Genomic DNA, 21,717 nt, shown 5'->3' with positions numbered 1-21,717 from the left:
ATTACTTCTCAGCAACCAGAAAAGCTAATTTTAAGCAGGGGCTAAAGCTTATGTAAAAATATGTATGAATAGAGAAATAAAGCATTACTTACTTGGCTGCCACCATAGTTTTGTGAGGATGAACCACCCTTTAAAACAAACAGAAACCCTACTTCAGAAGAAATTGTGATTTTATTCAGGGGCTGGTAGTAATAATGAGCAACTGCCTTGGATTCCTTTAAATAAATAGAACTTTCTAGATGTCAGTAATCATAATACCAGAATCTCAATCAAGCATGGCACAGAGTAGCTACCTAAGAATGAAAAACTAATCTGATTAGAATTTCTTATCAGATAGGATTAAAACTTGTGGCAGGAGAAAAAAAATAAAAAATCAAGGTCTACCTACCTGGCTACCACCATAATTTTGTGAGGACGATGATCCACTCTGCTAACAACAAAATTAAAAAACGTATTACAATATTGCAGGAGCGTTATTGATTAGACACCATAGAACCTGTGGGATGTAAAACTTCAATGGAAAGAAATAAAAAATGTATTACTTACTTGTCTACCACCATAGTTTTGTGAGGTGTATGATCCACTCTGTGAAAACAATACAGCAACAATTATAACACTGGAGAACCAAATTTTATCAGAACACACAAAGCTAGCTTTATTAGGTTGCAGAGCTCTTGGTATGTAAGTTTCAGGGCCAATACAAACTATTGGGAATTAATTGAAGTCTGGAGATGGATAGACTCTGCACAAGCCTATATCCTCATGAGTAACACAATTATACTCTAGATTAGACCTGCTTACAATTTTTTATTCAATAGGTAATAAAGAGCTACCTACCTGGATACCACTCTGTGATCCATCCTGTAAATTAAACAAGAAATAATGTGTGTTTTGACACTTACTGTTTGACTACAGATTATTTTTAATGAAAACTATGATACTTGTTTAGGAGGTTGGATGGGGCCCTAGGCTAACCTGATATAATGGGTGACATCCCTGCCCATGCCTAGGGGTTTGGAACTGGATGATCTTCAAGATCCCTTCCAACTGATTCTAAGGTTCTAAAATTACATGGATTTGCACTCTATAGAGCTGAGGATGTTACCAGTTGCGTCAGTGGAAAAACTCATTTTGGATATATCTTAAAATCAGAGATGGAAGTCCATTTACCTGGTGGCAGGGATTGCTATCATATGAAGTACCCTGTTGAAAAACAAACAAAAAGATAAATCCCCACATTTTCATTTTCTAGCAAAGTAATTATATTTCTTCTTAAATTTCTAACTCAACAGAGGGAGAGTTTAATTTTATTTAATCCTCTTAGGCTATGGCTCTACCCTCTATCACTCCCATACTCCCACACTTACTCATCAAAACATACACACAGGTGATCAAAGCAGGATTACTTGGGTGGAACATGGGAAGCAAAGTAGGCTGGCAATTGATGTGTCTCTGTATCATCCTAGTTTCTCTCGATTGGCAAAAATGAACAGTTTGCTTTGGTCAGTGCTTTTAGGAATCAACAGTTTCTGCTTCATGACAATCTACCTCAAAATCTTGCTAGATTCACCCATTGTAGTTGTAGTCTGCTGCCTTTCATTTCCTTTATTTTTGTGTATATTTTGGCTGCAGCCAGCATTCTTGTTGGAATAACAGCATGAGAAACAATACAGTGTGTTCTACCCTAGTTGTCACTCCCCTGTTATTAAGAGCACAGTTTTTTAGCTGATAAATTATCTGTGATGCAGCTTTGGTGGAAGCAACCCATTGTTCATCGTTTCTTCACATTTCTTCAGTTTCATTGCTGTTATATAGTATCCTTGTCTACTGATGCATGGCACCACTAGTCTTCTATTATTTATGCTTTCACACATGCATTTCTATTCATACTTAACTCACACCAATTTTAATACTTTTGCCAAAAGTTTCTATGTTTATAATGCTCTCTCATTCTCATTGCTTTCTCTGGTTTATTTATTTGGACTTAGGTTTACTATCAAGGCTACACTTTTCTTCACCTAGGATCTTATTGTTGACAACAGTCCTTATATCACTGTAGGCATAAATAAGTTGAATTGGAACCAGGATGAAAACTACCAATCTCACACCACAGGAGTCACTTTCTGAGCCTATCGTGTTCCATGGAAACTAAATGGAGCAACATCCAAAAGTCACTCCCAAACACTCTTTGCTCAGCAGATAAATGTCTACTGTGAATGATAGAAAACTTGTAAGTCTTCTGTTCCTAACAGTATATGGGAAAAGCCACTACATTTTGGTTACAATGACCAACAAGTGTTAGCCTTTCTCTAATACCCAATGATCTATTATCGTATAACAACAAAAGCAAGAGATTACTAATAGACATTGTATAACTTGTTGAGAACCATTACTACAACATAGAAAGCTGGGTCTACTATTCAAGTATCTTGGAGAAAGTTGACTTACTTGTCCACAACCATTACTACCACCTGAAGAAAAAGATCCACCCTGCTGGAAAAAAAGAGCAGCTCAGTGATCCGGTTATTCCTTTTCCCCATTACAAATATAGAAATAACTTTTAAAGGGTTTTAGTTATCAGAGTGCTCAAGAGGATGAAGACCAGCAATGTACTGTGAATTTCCTTGTAAAGTATTGTGGATGTTGAATATTCTGTTGCATCAAAAAGATGGCACTTACATGTATTCCTTTGTATGTGGGTAAGATTACCTTCAGAAAGGCTGTTCCCGGACCCACAAGAACAAAACGGTCACAAGTCTAACTTCTAGCATGAGCTGTTATATAGCTTCACCTAATTACTTCAAACCTCACAGAAATCTCACTGCATATACAGGGACATCACACAAATTACAGCAGCACATAATATGTATAAGTATGATATGAAAATTTAAATGTTTAATTTTTAAATTTTAGTATTTAAAAAATAAAAATAAGCATTATGGAATATCAAGTACATGAGCTCTATACCCAAGAGCAAAGTGTCCTTTAAATTAGCAGTCATTCAGGACATGTAAGTGCTTTTGCAGTAACATGGCACTCAACTTTCTCAAATGCTGTATGCTGGCTGGTGCTTACAAGACCATAGGAACTTTTATAAAGTGCATAATGATTATGCATAGACAGCTGTGCAAAGGTTTCCCAAAAAGGCTCTTCCTGAGTCAGAGGAGACAGAGCAGTGCGCTTATCTATGGAAAATCCAGCTTGCTTACCTGGCCATAAGAACTGCTGATGACTGTGTATGTCGGCCCACCCTAAGACAAGGACATGATTTGGTTACTCCCAATTTGTAATCAACCTGCTTTAGGAAAAGTAAAAAACTACATCCTAAAACTATGCAGGGCAAAATGAAGAGCAAGGATTTCCTCCTGGCTATCACAATGATGTTGATTTCGTATGCTAGGCATCCAAAAAAACAAGTAGCATGTTTTTACTAAGTATCATGTATTACTAAGCATGAGACCACACTTTCACAGAAAATATCCTTTATAATTCAAATTCCAAGCAACTGCTAAGTGCTCTTGCAGTGCCACAGCACTCAACTTTATCAAATACTTGCTAATGATTGACTGTTGCTTACCTGGCCATAGGAACTGACAACTTGAGGCCGGTAGACCTGTAAGAAAAGCAAGAATCCATTTGTAAATACAGATGTAGTAATCACAAAGCTGCAACAGAGGCATTTTCCTCATCAGACTTCCTCTGTTTTATGTTCTTTTTCTTATATGGTAGCTCTGTGGGATGACCCAAAGCCAGGGACTATCCAGAAATAATAAGGAGGAAAAATAAACACCAAAAAACAGCCAGCTGCCTTACCAAAACCCAAACAAAACATAAACAAACCAAAAACCAAAAAGAAATAAAGAAACAAACAAAAGCGGCGGCGGGGGGGGGGGGGGGGGGAACACAAAAAAAGAAGCCAATGACCAAACCCCAAAGCCCATTTACAAGTCTGTCCCCTACAGAAAAGTTCAATACAGTTCAGAAAAAAAAAACAACTCACCTGGCCAACCTGGCCATAGGACTGGCTTCCTTTGGAACCCTTTAAGAAAGAGAAGATATTTATCACCTTGATGAAGAGGTTTCTATAAAGTACATAACGAATACGCAAAAACAGCTGCACAGAGGTTTCCCAGAAAGGCTCTTCCTGAGCTAGAAGAGACAGAGCAGTATGCTCATCTGTGTGATGGATTGCCCATTTCTCAGCAAAAGCCATAAGAAAAACTGAGACTCAGACTGCCAAAGGAAATATTCTCAGAATATCTGCTAGTCATGCTGGGCACAGAGAGATCGGTGAAGAACCGATCTGGATATGGAATATCCAGCTTGCTTACCTGGCCATAAGAACTGCTGATGACTGTGTATGTCGGCCCACCCTAAGACAAGGACATGATTTGGTTACTCCCAATTTGTAATCAACCTGCTTTAGGAAAAGTAAAAAACTACATCCTAAAACTATGCAGGGCAAAATGAAGAGCAAGGATTTCCTCCTGGCTATCACAACGATGTTGAGCGAGATGATTTCATGTGTTAGGCATTCAAAAACACAAGTAGAATGCGGAATATTACTAAGCATGAGACCACAGTTTCACAGAAAATTTCCTTTATAATTCAAATTCCAAGCAACTGCTAAGTGCTCTTGAAGTGCCACAGCACTCAACTTTATCAAATGCTGCATACTTGCTAGTGATTGACTGTTGCTTACCTGGCCATAGGAACTGACAACTTGAGGCCGGTAGACCTGTAAGAAAAGCAAGAATCCATTTGTAAATACAGATGTAGTAATCACAAAGCTGCAACAGAGGCATTTTCCTCATCAGACTTCCTCCGTTTTATGTTCTTTTTCTTATATGGTAGCTCTGTGGGATGACCCAAAGCCAGGGACTATCCAGAAATAATAAGGAGGAAAAATAAACACCAAAAAACAGCCAGCTGCCTTACCAAAACCTAAACAAACTAAAACCCACCAACCAAAAACCAACCAACCAAACAAACCGAACAAAACCAACCAAACAAAAAAACCCACATACATAAAAAATGAAGCCAATAACTGAGCAAACCCCAAAGCCCATTCACAAGGACATTTCTGTCCCCTACAGAAAAGTTCAATACAATTCAGAAAAAAAGCCTCACCTGGCCATAGGACTGGCTTCCTTTGGAACCCTTTAAGAAAGAGAAGATATTTACCAACTTGACAAAGGGGCTTTTATCAGCCATCATAAGAAAAACCTCATGCTAGTGATGTTGAGTGCTGGGCTGCCTGCAGACTTAATCCCCAGTAATCATACTTCCTGTCGTCAACATTTTCCTTACTACTTGCAGTTGTACAGAGTATACTGACAGGAATTTGCCTTCCAGTTTCTCCTCAACTGTGGCCAAGAAAGAGGAATTTTGAGGAATCTTCACGCTTGTGCTCACACCAAAATCTTCTCATGTGCTACCCCGCAACAATGTATGTTATCATTATATTAGTGTTTCTCACACACAAGTAACTTTAGATATATGACTTTAAGTGAAGTTAAAGTACTTCGTACATGGGTATGCAGTTATGATTCTCCATCTATCTTGATACAGATAAGAAACTAACTTCCACAACTTCTGGGAATTTAAGATCTAGCATGGGTGGAGTCTGAATCTATCATTACAGGATTTGTATTGTGATATTGAGCCACTCTGTCATAACTTTTATACAGTTTTTAGAGGACACGTTGAGTGGAATGCAGTCATTTCAACTAACCACACATGCAAATACATTCACGAGTAGTTCAACCAAAGATAGCTGATCTATTTATAGAGAAAAGAAAAGAAAAGCAAAGCAAAGCAAAGCAAAGAAAAGCAAAGCAAAGCAAAGAAAAGCAAAGAAAAGAAAAAGACCAACATCTAGAGCAACAGAAATATCTGCAACTTGTGAAATACGTTTAAAAATATATGTAGGAAAGTTTGTTGTCTTGACCCTGTTTTAGTGAAATCTGTATACATATTTCTACTTTTTAAGTTTACCTACCTGAAAGTAAGTACTGCTGCTTTGCTGTCTTTGTCCACTCTATACAGGAACCAAAAAAAGGTTATTTATTTTTAAAACACATTTCTTACATACTAAGACATTCCAAGAAGCAACTTTTAAATCTACTGGACAGTCTGAGTAAGTTCCTTATGCTCTTCCTTGCTTTATATATGCCATCTCAATGTGCTACATGGTACAATACTTCAATGTAGAAAGATTCTTCATAAATAAAATGCTAAATATATTTATACATCCTAATGTCATTTTCTTAATGGCAATTAATCATTTAATACATTATGTCCTTTTGCGGTATTTCAAGTGAGTTTAAATAGTTCTTCCCTTCAAATCTATAATAGAAAGCACCATTAAAATCATGTGAAAATCATGCCACCAAACAGGAAATTGAAACTGAAGTGAACTGCTACTAATCCTTCAATGAATGTGAGAATTGGTCGTGGCAGTCTAAAGAATTATCATATGAAGGAATGAAAGTCTAAACTTTGCTAAATAGATTAAAATTGAAAAACAAACAAACAAACAAACAAACAAACAAAAAACAGAAAAAAGTGTGTCCAAGTGATAACCAGAATACTTTACAAACAGGGTCTTAAAGTGATTGAATTGTAGTCTACTTTCAAAAGTGTTTCTTTACCAAGAAACATTGGTATTAATAATCAGCAAACAGAAGTTCACCTAAGTACTGACTAAGTACTGGGTTACAAAAATGAAAGATTGAACTAGTTCTTTCCATTAATAAATAAATAAATAAATAAGCTTAAATTAACATGGAACAGTACAGGTTATAATTTATGCATATTTAATCTAATATTGAATGACACTCAAGCTCACGTTCTAGAATTCCACCTGCCTATCTGAGCACATTGAGATGGTTAAATTTTGCAAATATAGAGAACACTAGGGAATTACAATACAGAGGTTTTTGTGTTTTATGCCTGTAGAAAATAACTGCAATGATATTTCATCAGCAACCAGATAGGATATTCACTTTGCAGTAACCACAGAAAACACAGCTACTTCATCACTGTAGTGTGTTTATCATTTAAGATATCCATACTCATTTATTGCCAAAGAGATGAATCATTGTTTAGTTTACTGAGGCAAAGCTTAGGTTAAAATTCAAGTACAATGAAGAAAGAATGTTTACCTGTATTATGATCTTGCTAGCAGAACTGCCCAAACTCTGTAAAAACAAAACAAAACAAAAAAATCAACAACAAAAAAGGATCATTTGACTTGTTAAACAGAAAATATCTAGTTGTACCACTCTGCTTTGGAGAACAAAGGAAAAAGTAGCATACACAATGCTTTAAGTATTGTATTCTGAAAAGCCAGCATTAAATTAGTTCATCCTCAGCTCTGAAGGGGAGGCAGACTAACACTACTAAGGTAATTTCCTGTACTTAAAGCTCCTTCTGAAAGAACTCTTGGAAGAGCACAGGCTTTGGCCTTTTGCACTACCAGCCAGCTCAACTTTTCTACGTTTGGACTGTGAAGCTATGAAGCTGTGAAGCATCATCCCTAAAACCTGTCTCACTGTCACCTGCATTGGACATACATCACCGCATACATGCATTCAATTCCTGACCTAGTCATTTATTTTGCTCAATTTGGGGACATGAGGGACAGATGCAAAAGGTTACTAGACACAATCCTGAGGCAACATGTTTGACTCTGCTATAATAGTAAAATAGTTCTTACAATCATATGAAAAAAGTATGCTTACCTGGGGGTAAGTATGACGCTGCAAAGGAAAACAAAAATTTTTAAGTATTTTGTACAAGGGCTTGTCTAAACAGAACATTGCAGCAGAAAAAGGGCCTTGTCTTTTGAATAAAATACACAGTCAAACGTGGAAGAAAAATGTACAAAGGGTAGTATATTATAAATTTATATTAATCTTTATTCAGGTTAGAACAAGTTTGATTAGAAGATGGACATCAGAAAAACACACTTATCAAATATTATTTCATACAAACTTGATTTAATCACCTTAAGGCAAAACTGCTGGCTGTTTTTGTATGTATGTATGTTTTTCTATGAGCTCCAAGTAAGTACAGTAGAAATTTAATACTTGAAAAATGAGAATGGAAGTGAATTTACAGAAGAAACTTGCAATAGAAACAGGAAAATCAAAACTATTCAGGAGCATGGAGGTTATATGTATGGAGAGACTTGGTATATGAAGTTAATCCAGCATCTCTGCAAGTTCTAATAACAGTCAAGGAACCATGACTCAGCAACAACATTTGTAAAATTTGATAGGCCAAAATTTTAAGCTCACTATTGGCTTTCCCTGGAGCTAAATATGTACCAAGGGTAAACTCTAAGTGATAAATTAAACACACAGCTACTTGAAATTTGAGTCAAAGTTTTGAGCATTATAGAGAAAAACTCCTTACCACGGGTGGAAAAGGGTTGCTGTTGGGAATGACCACTACCTACAGAGAAATCAGAGAAAGCAGTTTACTTATCATAGACTTTATTTAAATACGTTAGGATAAAGAAGAATGCTGATTTCCCTTAACATAGAGAATAATACTATGGATGATTATGGGTGATTTTATAAAATAATATTTTTATGAAAAAATTGCTTAATGCACACTACCAAACAAAGAATGTATATGCAGTTTACACAATAGTATGAGGAGACTAAAGACTCGCTCCCTAGTCACACAGTGACTTATCTGTAGAGACAGGAGCAGAATTTCATGGAATGTACCATATCCATTGGCCTATATGAGTATCCTTTTTGAAATTTCACTCTCCACCACAAGGTGGAAGACCAATCTAGTCTTTAATATTAACCCTTCCTCTAGTGTAATACTGATTAACTTTTTTTTTTTTTTTTTTTTTAATGACTTCAAATGCATTAGTAGTATCTTCTGGTTAGATTTTTGATGTATTCTGATTATAAGCATTTTTTCTATTATGATTTTTAACTGAAAACAGCTCATATTATCCAGTGGTGTAAAAAAGGCAGAGGAGAGTTGACAGTATAACAAGAGTTCTAATATAAAAAAACAGAAGCATTATGTTTTTAAAACAAAGTTATTAAAAAAATAAAATTTCAGTACCATTTGGGTTCTTGAAAGAATGGCAAAAAACAACAACAACAAAAACACCTTGAAGGCCCTGAGCTTTCTGGGAACTGAACTTAGAGGAAGAGTTCATATAAACATTGTGTATCAATTTCAACAACACCATGAATTCTACTCATTTCATCTGCATTTCATTTTGATTTTTCTAGTGACTTAATTCCATGAATCACACTCTTTACCCAGTCCATTTTAAAAATAATTGAACAATATAAATCCTTAGAAATCTCATGTACATCACAATCACTACCCTAACTTTTTTTCTTCTAAATAAAAAAATCCCCATAAACATGTAGGAAATTTTTATCATTTTGTATACAGCTAAGTCAACAATCAACAAAGCCATGACAACACAGTGAGGTACTATAAAGCATCTAAGAATCAAACTGATCCAAATCATATGAATCAAAATTAAATTAAAATTAAATTAAATTAATTAAAGCTAAATTAAAGCTTTTTTAGTAACACCACTGGAATAAAAGGTGTCATGGCAAGTTACACCTCTATGATTTTTTCCATTTGAATTAAAAAGAAAAGGTGTGCTTACCTTCTTACTGGAGTCTGAACCACTTGCAGGAACAGACTGTAAAGAATACAGGAATTCATTTTTTGCTTAGGTAAATGTAGACAAATTAGCTACAGCACTATTTTCCAAAATAATGTTATATCTAACAATATTTCACTGGAGTAAAAAACAAAATAACATTCTGAATAAAAATAAGATTGTACCGGCAATTAATAAATGAACAACAGAAATAAATCTCTTGGTTTAATTTTTTTTTCTAGAAAACATTTTTATTATTTTTTCCATAGTATTTAATGAAAGCTGCAAATATTTCAAGTAATATTAAAAGTTTGTTTATAATAAAAACTGTTGGTAGAGAAAAAACCCTCTTCTCCCTTCATAAAGAAAAAAATAGAAAAAAATCAAAATCTACTGTTGAAACACAAGCTGGAATAAATGGGATGTGTCATAAGAATAGAAATGTTTCAAATAAGTCATAAAGTAATGTGCATATACTACCATTTTAGGAATCCACACATAAGATTGCATATGGAAGAACCACAAAATAAAAGTAAATAAATTCTTAAAATGATGATATTACAATATACTCTAAACGTGTAAATCTTTTGCTGAAGTTTCCAGATATGATTACAAGTACCATATGAAGACTTTAATCCTGTCTTCCCTTCCATGAACTTAATTATTTTTTGGTAGTAATTGTCCATAGCTGGTTAGTTCCTTAATAGCTTATTAAGCTAAAAATGAAAACGTGTTGGAGAGCACATAGTTACCTGGCCATAGGTAAGACTGCCATATGAAGATGCACTCTGAAAACAAACCATAAATGAGTTCTTTATTGATATAATAAGTTGTTAATTATATCATTTTTAAATTATAATGCCAAAGTCTTTTTTTTTTAACTTAGATGTTTTACACTTCAAGTATGGTTGACTTTATGGTTTTACACTTTAAGTATGGTTGATTTCAACCATACTTAAATAAATCTAGGGCTACTCTAAACTATTCTGAACTTGTTTAAAGATAACTGCTGTAAAGTTTTCCAACTTTCTAATATAGTCATAAAATTAATGTTGCTTTCTCACAAATAAAGTATAAAGATCAATTATTTTTACAGGAATTTTAAAGCAACATCCAAAGAGAACTCCTCTACTAGATTAAAAGCATTAAGCAGTAAGAAAGAATTTTGATGTTTTGTTAGGCTAAGAAGTTAAGTGTTTATAATAGGTGATGAGTAGTTCCTATAATCATAAAAAAAATACACTTTGAGGCAGTAACTATTTAATTTTAGAATAATAACTCAAACCACCACCATATTACTTAATACATTTAGGAAGAATAATATAACTCTGCATAAGTAAATATAATGCAACTTGCAATAAGAAGATGAGTTAAGAAGCACAGTAGAAGGCAATCAATAAATAAATATATAATCAACTTACATCTTGACAAGCATGTTGGCCATATGCGTTGGCAGCACCTCCCTAAAGAGAAAAAAGAATAAAGAACTGAAATGGCCATAATTGTTGTAGTTATCTCCATGATTAATTCTGAGAGGAGAAACAATTTAGAATGTGCAGGACTAATTTGCACCAGTCCTGGGTGGAAGGGGGAAAATAAACAATTTGTATAATGAATATAATTTAAGCATAACAGACAAACCTTCCACTTTTTTTTTTTTTCCTGATTCTATATCCTATACATTTCTACGTAACCTTGTAACATTCCTGTTTGCCATCACTGAATAACCTAGGCTAGGATTTTCTATAAATATACTTATATCAGGGAGAAAAAAGTAAATGTGAGAAAAGTTCTTACTGGTGCACATCCACTCTTGCTTATTGTGTAGACTGTTCCACTCTGAAACAACAACAACAAAAAGTAGTCAATTATTGCAGGCAGAAAGAAAGGAAGGGTAGAAAAAAAACCACCTGCTATTTACAGCACAAAAATCTGAACAGCTGACAATGGGCAGCTATGGGATAATCAAATACAGAGGTTACTAGTTCACTAGCAACTGTTTAGAACAACTCTCTTTTAGTCCAGGACATTAGTCATGATCTGGATTTCATGTAAATTTGTCATTGGTCACGTAGCCTTTAAAAATCCATGAGTTGGAGTATACTAAAATAGCCCGCATTTTAGAAAAAAACACAGTAACTTCAGATAGTTACGTGACAAGACAAGAGACTCAGCCCTCAGAAAGAATGTATTATGTTGGAAAGGAATGCAGCAAAAAAATAAAAAAAAATAAAAAAAGTAATTTCTTAAAGTCTCATAATCCCTCTTACAGGTAATGAAGATGGAACAAATGGAATGTTGTCAGATAACTCACTAATAAATATAATCACTGGTAAGTAGTAAGAAACATATTCTTGAGTAACTCCGCTCTAGAACCTGATGTGTAGACATACGTCAGAAAGTATCTGGTAGTTCAAGTGTTAATAGGCACAGAATAGCAGTAAAGATAATTAACTAAAAATGCAATCATTCCAAACCAACTATACATTTCTCTGATTAAAGAAGTGAAAGTGATCAGCAAGAATGCAAATATACTTATTTCAGAAATTTTAAACAGCTAACTAGACAGTGAATTCACCAAACTTTAATCTACAAATATAATCTGGTTTTACAAGTAATACACACATTCAAAAGTTTGAATATAGGCATGAATATTTCATCAAGTTTTGAGAAAATTTGCAAATGCTCGTAGAGCAAAAAGTGAAACAAGTATAACTGATTCCTTAACTTTGATTTTCAAGAAGATGGAATATGAAAAATGCCTATTCATTAGTAACAGGTACAGTTTAATTTTCATTATGCCAGATGTCTCTGAAATCTACAAAATAAACAGTTCCTGTTTGCATGCACACGAGCACACACAGGTAAGAATCCTCTAGGAAGATGGGAGGGATCTTTTCCTTCTCCAGATAAATGCTTGGTAAAAATGCTTAATGCTTGAAATCAGAGATGGTGAAGCATCTTGTAGGTCAGAATACTGACAGAATGAGTTCAACAGAACATAAGTAGTTGATCCTAGTCCAGCTACTGGACATACAGTTTACTGGATGAACAACTCTGACATTCTGTGTTAATTAGCAGAGGCATTATTTCCAGGTAGTGTTAATTCACCTCAGTCCTCTGTCCTTGTAGAATTTTAATTTAAGATTACTGAAGATAAATGTACAAATGCTGGAAGTCAGGATTCTTACCTGACCACTTGAATAGCTGTTCTGAGAGGAACCAGAAGGCTGAACCTGTAAGAAAACCAAAATGCTATTTATCATTTTCCAGAAATTTGATTTTCATATAAGTGACTTTAAGGAAAGCAGGTTCTACTTGGTGGGAAAAAAGAACACACAAAGTAGTTTTCTGTGACTTCATTCCACTAGCTGATGCTATTGTAATTATTTCAGAGATCTTTAAAAACAAATAATCAAAACTATATCAACTGATCTAGTTGATATAAATTAACATAAATTTGCTGCTTGCAGTAGAACTATCCAACCCTTTTTTATCTGTCCTTATATACCATGTCTGTCATTGAGAATTAAGTCTACAGCAGTAAGATCACTAAAAAGTGCCAAGTTAAGCAACATTCAGATGAAAACTTTTTACTGAAATAACTATGTAACCACTAGACACTATGAAATGTAGGCCATATTTGCTGGGAGGAAAGACAGAAGAAAGACTTTTTTTACTGAGCTGAAAATTATAATTTTCAGGCAAAAAAAATCAAATAGTTACATCCTATAGCTAGATGATAATTTGAAGAGTGCAAGGCTCCAGATCTTTTTGAAATATGCAATATTGAAAAGATCCATAAGCAAGGAAGCACCATAGCTAAAAAGTAAAGCTAGGCAAATGAAAAGTTCTATTAGAAAGTTATTTTAGATTATCTAGATAGAAACTGTAGAAAGTGATAACAAGACTGACAACCATTTAGAAACTTGGGATTTTAGTCAACCAAGGCAAATTGACAAAAAAAAAACAAAAACTGAATTACAAAGGAATAAAGATGTGATGAGAAGCAATTTTGGACTAGGTCTTAAGATTTTTGACAATTAGCAGTATGAATACAGAATGAATATTTACCACAACACATCCACCTTGTCTTGTGTACGTTCCTCCACGCTGTAAGAAAGTACAGGTTCCTGTTATTGTTAATTGACTTATGAACAAACAGCCAAGTTATTCTGAAGAGGAAACTAAATTGAATTTACATCTGTGGCCTGAGTGAAGAAGTCAAATGTTGATTGCTTACAATACCTTACCTGTTGTAATAATCTCACCTGAGATTTAATGTTGTCCCATTAAAAATATCTTCAAAATTAAAAACAAGAATGTAGGCACAAATAAGAGCTCTCTATGAAAATAATTTGGATGGTATGAAATAACCTTAATCCTATAACCATGAAATAACTGGACTAGTAGGACAGGAATTCTAAATTTGAGGTAACAGAAGCTTGGGAAATTGTAGATAAGTTGTTCTCACCTTGCTGCATTCTATTTCTATCATAAGCTGTGGAGAAGAAAAAAATAAAAATTATTTACTGTAAAAAAAATTATTATCAGAAATAAGAAATACATTTGGTGAGGCAATGGACAATAAGACAAGTATTTGCTTGGACTTAAATCACAAGGTGACATAAATCAGTGCTGTTCCATTCAAGAGCCAATACTGTAGATTTGAACACATTCTCTTTACATAAACTGCCTACAATATTTTAAATGCTTAATATAAGTGATTCCCTGTCGAAAATAAATAAAGCAGCAAATACATTTCTAAGAATATGATACATAGGTACCTAGGACTGAGGCAGCAGCAAAGTAAAAGCATAATACACACCAAGCAGAATCCTCCTTCACACCTATTTTATTTTCTTTGTATCTGTACTATGTACTGTTTTGATAACTAGATTATTAATTTCCTTACTTATCTTGGGAAGAAAACCAAATTTTCCATTTTACCAAATTGATGAAAGACAATTAAAAGCATTGAAAGTATCTGCTGAATTTGGCCATCCTAATTAACACATAATAACAAATGTATATCTAGTCATAGATATTTTAATTGACTATATTAGTTGCTAGCATGTAAATGCACTCAAAACATACCTTCCTTTTTTGTCTTCCTGTCCCATTAACTGACTCAGAACGTGTAGGTGTGAGAATTTTGCTTTGAATTCCAACCCAAAATTTCTCTAGATCTTGGACAACAGTTGCACTGCAAAGAAAATAAAATATCTTTTTCTATCAAAATATTTAATTATAAAATATGATTGAACATTTATTTCAACCCTCAGCAAAGAAAATCTATTAAATATTGATCTTGAGGGTTATGCAGTAGAAATTTGAAAAGAATGTCCAGAACATTTATTTTGTTTTTACAGTATTATCATCCAATCTCTTTCTGAAGATAAATAAATTTTGTACTGAGCAGGGAAAGAAAAAGAATGGACACTATTCTGGAAAACACTGACTCTTGTGGGGAATATTACATATCCTTACATTGCTCATTTAGATGATCTGAATGATGGTGATCTGATTTTCATGTCATAAGCAGTGGAAATAGTTAATTTGTCTTCTTTTGCTTCTTTTTGTTTTTCTCAAGATTTAATGAAACAAGGACAAGATGTCTCCTGTCATAAATCTATACTTCAGACAGCATTAAACTATCAAATATTGAGATTTTTTCCAGTTACGACAAGCACACATTTTGTTATAACAGATAATTCTTTTTCTTACAGATCTGAAACTTGTAATATTAAACATAGAAAAACTTGTCTTCTACTGTTTTCTTCAGTAGTTAGTTCATGGGTCATATCCTCCAAAACTCACAAAAAAAGTATGTTGAAGACAACTTAGATTGATATCATCCAAAATGAATTGTCTTTACACTTAACTTTCAAACATTTCCAAACAAACTGGTATTTTTCCCCACTGTCCAAAAGGAAATATATATTTTTTTTTAAAGTAACAACTGAATAGAATCTGAATATGACTTATTCAGTGAACAAGTTGCACTATCACAGTCACTCCTGTAATTAAAGAAGTCACAGTGTAAAAACTGGTTACTCAAGGATCCATTAATGACACTGTGCTTAATGGAATTATTTACATATTTAATGTCTGTAGGATGGTGTTTACTTAGCTACTTTTTAAACAGTATAACTTAAGACAGAAATCATTTTATTTAATGGACACAGTGAAAAGGCATGATAACCTATGAAACAAAACATGACTGACAAAAAAGATACATCAGAAACAATAGCACAAACGCATGTTAAAATGTTCCATGAAAATAAATTTTCTAGGCAAAGAAAGAAAAAAAATAACAACACTATTTACATGAACTGAAGATCTTTAACATCGTGTGGAGCAATCCACGTTGTTGTAACTTTCTGTTTCACATCTGAGTTTGCATGACTTACTGCTGAATTCTGCAATTAAAGAGAAATATAATTATATAAGACACAAAAGAAATTTTTGTCTATATAAGGGTAACTGCCTGTACTACAACACTGATGTCCTTCTAGGAGGTATCAAGTAGTTTTTACATTAGATTTGTATCATATGTAGAAGATAAATGCATTTCTTGAGAGAGTCTAAATTAAGCTCTACTGATGAAATATTATTGCCATTAAAAATGCTCACTTCTTTTATTACATCAGATTAAAGTATTTAGAAGGAAACCAAGCTTATGTAAGTATTCAAAAGAGTGAACACATACCGTCATGTTATGACATTCCAAGCCTTTTGTGTTTGGATCTGTAATTTTAAAAGTACCAACAGGACCATCTCCTTCTATTTCTCGAGCTTGTAGATTAAATCCTTTAAAACCAGCATCTCTAAGGGCTTCTAAAGTCACTATAAAAACAGATATTTTGAGAAATTTAAGTTTCATGCACTACCAAAACCACTTAAGTGGTTAACAATAAATTTTCCCTCTGTAGAACATAAGATGGCACACATAGGAATAAACTAGAATTTTTCATAATTTAAAAAAGAGAAAAGTTGAGATTTATTACAATTCTTATTAATAATCAAGACTGACAATAAAAGAAAAAAAAAGTTTGGAGAAGCATTTGTGTGTAACAAAGTCTATTAGAAATTAGCATGAAATATATGATTTACTGACAATTTTACAAGTAATTTTGCTCTACTAATTAATTATTTTTTTTTAAATTAATTGATTTGTTCCCCTGTGCATGCTCAGAATACTCCCTGATCAAAACCTTATTTGTTTTCTAATTAGGCCTATAAAAAGTCAAAATAGTCATGGGAGAAAGAGATTTGCAATTCTTTCTACATCCATTTCAAAAGAAGAGATTAACTTTTGCCTAAGGTTGAATTGCAGAACCTTTTGATGTGTTACAACTGGAAAAAAAAAAAAAAAAAGAAAAAAGAGAGAGAGAGAAGCTAGACAGTTTAGCTCTCATGTCTGAGATTAAATATAAAACAAACAAAACTCAATAATTATAAACTACTCAATTTGACTGAAAATTTACTGCTCAGAAGAACATGAAAGAACACATTTTCACGTTTTGTGTACATCTGAACTGAAACTAAGTTTCAAGATCATAACAAAAATGTTATGATCTATTGTAAATTTGGTCCAGTAATGCCAGTATTGGGAACTTTCACAAAACAAACCAGAACAATAATTTCTATAATTTAGGTGTGTGGTAGCCATTAAAATAAGTATCAGCAGATAAAAATCAGGTAACCTGGGAGTCACAAAGAAGTGAAGGCAGGGGCCAGTCATACTGTGACAATTTAACATTTCAAAACACCCGCATAATTAGACTTTCAATTTGCCATCAATTTCAACCCTAATTCACCTCAGGTCTTGTAGGAGGGATGGCATCCAACACCTGAATACAGTGTTAGAGGAAGCACAGTTGGGAGTGTTGGCATATGGCACGGCTAAGGTGAAAGAGCAACACATCCATTGGAAGGGCAGTCTACTGCAGCTCCCTGAGAATAGGTATGGGATTCTTACAAATTGACACAGTAAAAAAGTGGTGCTAAAGAAAGTAAAGTAGGGGTAGATAAAATGGTGAAAATGTCAAGGTGAGCAGCATATGAGATTCAATATCCATGTCACAGTAAATCTCGTACAACCTCACAGAAGTCTAAGATATGTTGCTATCATTCTGCTGGCAACAGTGTTTTAAAAAGAGCTATCAGTAATCAAACATCCTTCTCGTTCTTAACGGAGTAATTCACATGTGTTTTTCCAAGAACGGCGGTTATAACAGAACTCTAATGCTCCTCCATTCTTTCCCTAGCTATCACTTCCCATGGAACCACGTCCACACTGCTGGGGTCAGGTAAAACAGAAGCCCAGCTGGAAAGTAACATTTAGTGAAAAACTCTTATTTTGAGTGACTGAGATACAACAGTGGAAACATGACACATTACAACTCGCTTCCACTGCCATGCTTGTTCTTCCAAATGAATAAGAAGCAGTCACAAGTCACTTAAAGTGTGACAGCACCATGCGATGGCATCATAGTGTGGAAAAACAAGGCTGTCAACGTGTTCCATCCAGAGAGCAACTCAGGATTAGGAAGATAAAAAGCCACAACAGCTCCACCTCCTGCAATTTGATAAAATCTGGGATGCAGCTCTTACAAACATGACTCAAAGTATCTCGCTCTTGAGTTGTCATATACAGTGTTCTGAATCCCCTTGTATTGCAGAGGGTTGATATGACAGCAAACACTTAAATACAAAGTTAAAGAGCAACTAATTATTAGTCTAGTTTGGCCAGCTGTCTCATGATTTTTACTTTTGCCATAGGAACTACACCATGAAGTTACGGTATTTGTTATATACTCAATTTATTTTTTCTTTTCCTATATATGTTCAATTATATAAATATATAAAAACATATATAGATATGAAATATTTACAAAAAAAGGAACATCTCAAATACAAAAGAATAAGACTGAAATAAAAAAATAGGTACACTGAGAGAGAGAAATGGAGGAATTCTGGTGAAGTCTGGTAATTCTGGGAGACACAGATAAAGATTATAGGTCATTCAGATTATTTACCTTGGATTTCATTTCCTGGTTCAAAGTTATCAAAAGATACAGCAATAACATATGGTGGTGCAGATGTCTGTGGTTCAGCTTCATAGTTTGGTAACAGAGAATCACAATCAATTGAAGTATTTGTTTGTGGAAAACCAAAGATTCTGGGCAAAAATATCCCACAGAACAAAAAAACAAACCAGGAGTGTCTTTTCATCTGTGGAAAAAAACAAACAAACAAAAAACCAAGATATAGTTTATAGTAGCTTCTTTTTAGTAGTTGTCATAGTTGACAGAGATCTGCCTTTCTCCAGGGTAGAAAACAAAACATAGAAAGCTTGGCTTTCATTGTATTCATATGAAGAAAATCAATTAAAATAAAATACCTATATACACTGACAAAACAGTGTAATAAATGACACAAGTACTTTAATTCTAAAATATTGAATTATTAACTGAAGATTAAATTATCTGGTTACATGACAACAGCCCATTACAGTCATGTCTTTTGCATCATGGATTAGGGCCAAGAAAGGCTTTACACAAACTTCTTCATTGTTGAGCTGTCAGGTTTAGCCCAGATCTTTATTCAAGAACTCAGATATAAGCATTGATCTCTCAAACTGCTTTTTATAGACATAACCATGACTAATAAGCTCTCTTTTGATTGCTTTTTCTACTCCCATTTCCAAAAAACATCCAAGAAGTCTATCATTAAATACCCTGGAGAACTCTCAGAAGCTTTACAAAATACTCGTTTCCTGAAGTACCCAAGAGTTCCTTAAAGTCCTTTAGAAGCATTTCAAACACAGTGTATCAGATGTGTCCAATTTGTACCATCTATCTGTGCATCTTAATTTGTGCATGAATGCATAAGGCCATTCATTTTTGTATGTGCTAATTAAAACTGATAAGAAAATAACCTGGAAGCATGGGGAGAAAAAGCTTCAGAGCACTAATCTAAATATGTGCGCTTACCTCTGAACTCAATTTAAACATTTTTTAAAAAACTGTGAATCAACAGCCAATGCAAGTGACTGAAGTGTTGAAAGACTTCCTATACAAAGGTGACAAAGGTTTGCATGGTGTCACAATACCTAAATGCAGCAATCTGGAAAGTTATATGTGTTATTTATCCTGTCTTAAAAGCAGATGGAGACTATCCCTCCCCAAAGTCTCATGAAAACGTCATTTAAATGGGATCCTTGTAAGCACTGTGTCTGGGTATCAGTCCGCTGGGTGCGGTTATCCAATCTCTTGTGACTGTTTTGACATAGCCCACTTCTAATTAAATTTTAAATACAGCATGTAGGTGCTATTATATTAACAGATGTGGTAAACAGTGATTTAATATGAACTAGACTATGTGTTGTTGAAATCTTTGTCTGACTCATGCTTAAGATGGAAAAAAATCTGTTTGTAATTAGACGTTCCATTTCAAAGCACAGAATCCTTAGCACTGGCTCAGCTGGGATTGAAAAAAATCTGGAGCTGCACTCTACCATGAAAGAAAACTACTCTGAAACCTCTTTCCTCTTTTACTAGTTAGAGGACAGACAGAAACACACAAGTTGAATCATGGTTGAGGTGCCTTCTATTTGCATCAGTTAACTTAGGACAGTTCTCTGTCTTAACAGTTGTAGAACAACCCTAAAAGTCCCATTATAACGTCCTTCGGAACTGTGATTAAGATGAGGAAGTGGTGTTAGCATCTTACAAAATTCCAAGTCCAGACTTGAGGCAGGAGCAGAAAATAATTTTCATGGAATATGAGTTTCAATACCTATTCAATAGAGTCATGGTATATTGGAACAAAAACTTACATTTTTTTTCCTAAGTAAATGTAAAAAAAAAAGCTTACAGTAAATATTTATTAAATAGAAGCATAGGGAACTCTGTGAAATAAAACTTATCTGCAAGTTTCTAATGAATCATGATAAGTTAACTGTATCCATGGGTATGGACAGATACCATCTCATCTCCCTGTGAGCCTGTATGGCTCATCTCTGCAGTACTTGAACTGCTACCTTAAGAATCCTCTTCCACATTTAGTTTAGTAGGACTTCAGGCCAACAATTAAATCCCTGGGTACTGTTTAGTTAGCTGCTTCATAGAAAGCCTAGTGGACTTGGGAAGAGGCACTTTGGTGGTTTGCTACTCAAGAGCCTGGGGCAAACTTCTGAATAGAAACAAAAGTTGTTTTAAAAGCCTTTAAATATAGGGGACTTAATATGATAAATACGTTTTGTGTAATTTGAAAACAAAACGAAACAATAACCAAAAAAATCAGTCTTGGCAAGTTTATCCTGCCAACAGTTCAAGACTCAGTCCTACGTACCCCTTTCTAACTCATTCTTTATGAGTATTTTTCTCTTTTCCTTTTTTTTAATTGATGAGCCAAACCCTTCACCCTTGAGAGTCAGTATCACCAGTTGGCGTACACCCTGTCCACCACATCCCCAGCAACACACCTTATCGACCAAGTGCTGATGCGTGGGCATCCTCCAGTCCCTCTGTGGTCAGCGTGAAGAGCTGCAGCAGGGAGTGCGGGTGCCCAGCAAGATGAGAGGGAGGAGGTGAACGGCTGGGCCAATCCTCGGCGAGGCGGGGAGGCAGCAGGGCCAATCACGCCTCTTCTCTGGAAATTGGGACACCGCAGGTGGGACTCTCCTGCCCAGCTGGGGCGATGACAACACGCACTGCACTCCTCATGGGTGAATCATGCCCCCTTTGACCTTTAGCTAGGCATCGGGACAGGTAAGGCTTCTGAAGGTTGACAGACTAAACTAATATGTTGATTAAAATCTACAAACTTGTGCCATACAAAAGCTCTACTAATATTTCATGAGCCATTTGAGTAAAGTATTCTACACTAGTCTATTTAATTTGACTTCGGAGTATCCTGCTGCTGGCTTTTCACTTTTTTACTTTCTTATCATTGGAAAAGACATGGACAATTCAATTCATGGTAATGCTGCCAAGCATTTTCTCATAGCAGAGTAATGAGGGTTTTTTATCTCATGTACCTTGTGG

At 34.5% G+C, this 21,717-nt stretch overlaps 1 protein-coding gene across 1 annotated transcript; it reads right to left on the bottom strand.

The window, feature by feature from the left end:
* Positions 1-41: 41 nt before the first annotated feature.
* Positions 42-21,203, bottom strand: LOC311440490 (uncharacterized protein; the record flags this gene model as incomplete). Its single annotated transcript, XM_084527492.1, has 28 exons — positions 21,156-21,203; positions 18,706-18,901; positions 16,374-16,510; positions 15,992-16,083; positions 14,759-14,867; positions 14,136-14,162; positions 13,736-13,774; positions 12,853-12,897; positions 11,459-11,500; positions 11,083-11,124; positions 10,414-10,449; positions 9,665-9,700; positions 8,422-8,460; positions 7,746-7,763; positions 7,167-7,202; positions 6,002-6,040; positions 5,131-5,160; positions 4,703-4,738; positions 4,332-4,373; positions 4,001-4,039; positions 3,578-3,613; positions 3,210-3,251; positions 2,449-2,490; positions 1,171-1,203; positions 838-861; positions 547-585; positions 389-430; positions 42-128 (listed from the first exon to the last, which is right to left on the bottom strand). Exons 1-28 carry the CDS (start codon positions 21,183-21,185, stop codon positions 42-44), a joined length of 1,455 nt encoding a protein of 484 aa, XP_084383618.1. The 5' UTR covers positions 21,186-21,203.
* Positions 21,204-21,717: the final 514 nt, after the last annotated feature.

This window comes from Aythya ferina, assembly GCF_964211825.1.
Source record: "Aythya ferina genome assembly, chromosome: 8".
NCBI classification, from domain to species: domain Eukaryota; kingdom Metazoa; phylum Chordata; class Aves; order Anseriformes; family Anatidae; genus Aythya; species Aythya ferina.
The sequence above is the reverse complement of the archived record's forward strand: the minus strand, read 5'-3'. Positions and strand labels throughout refer to the sequence as shown.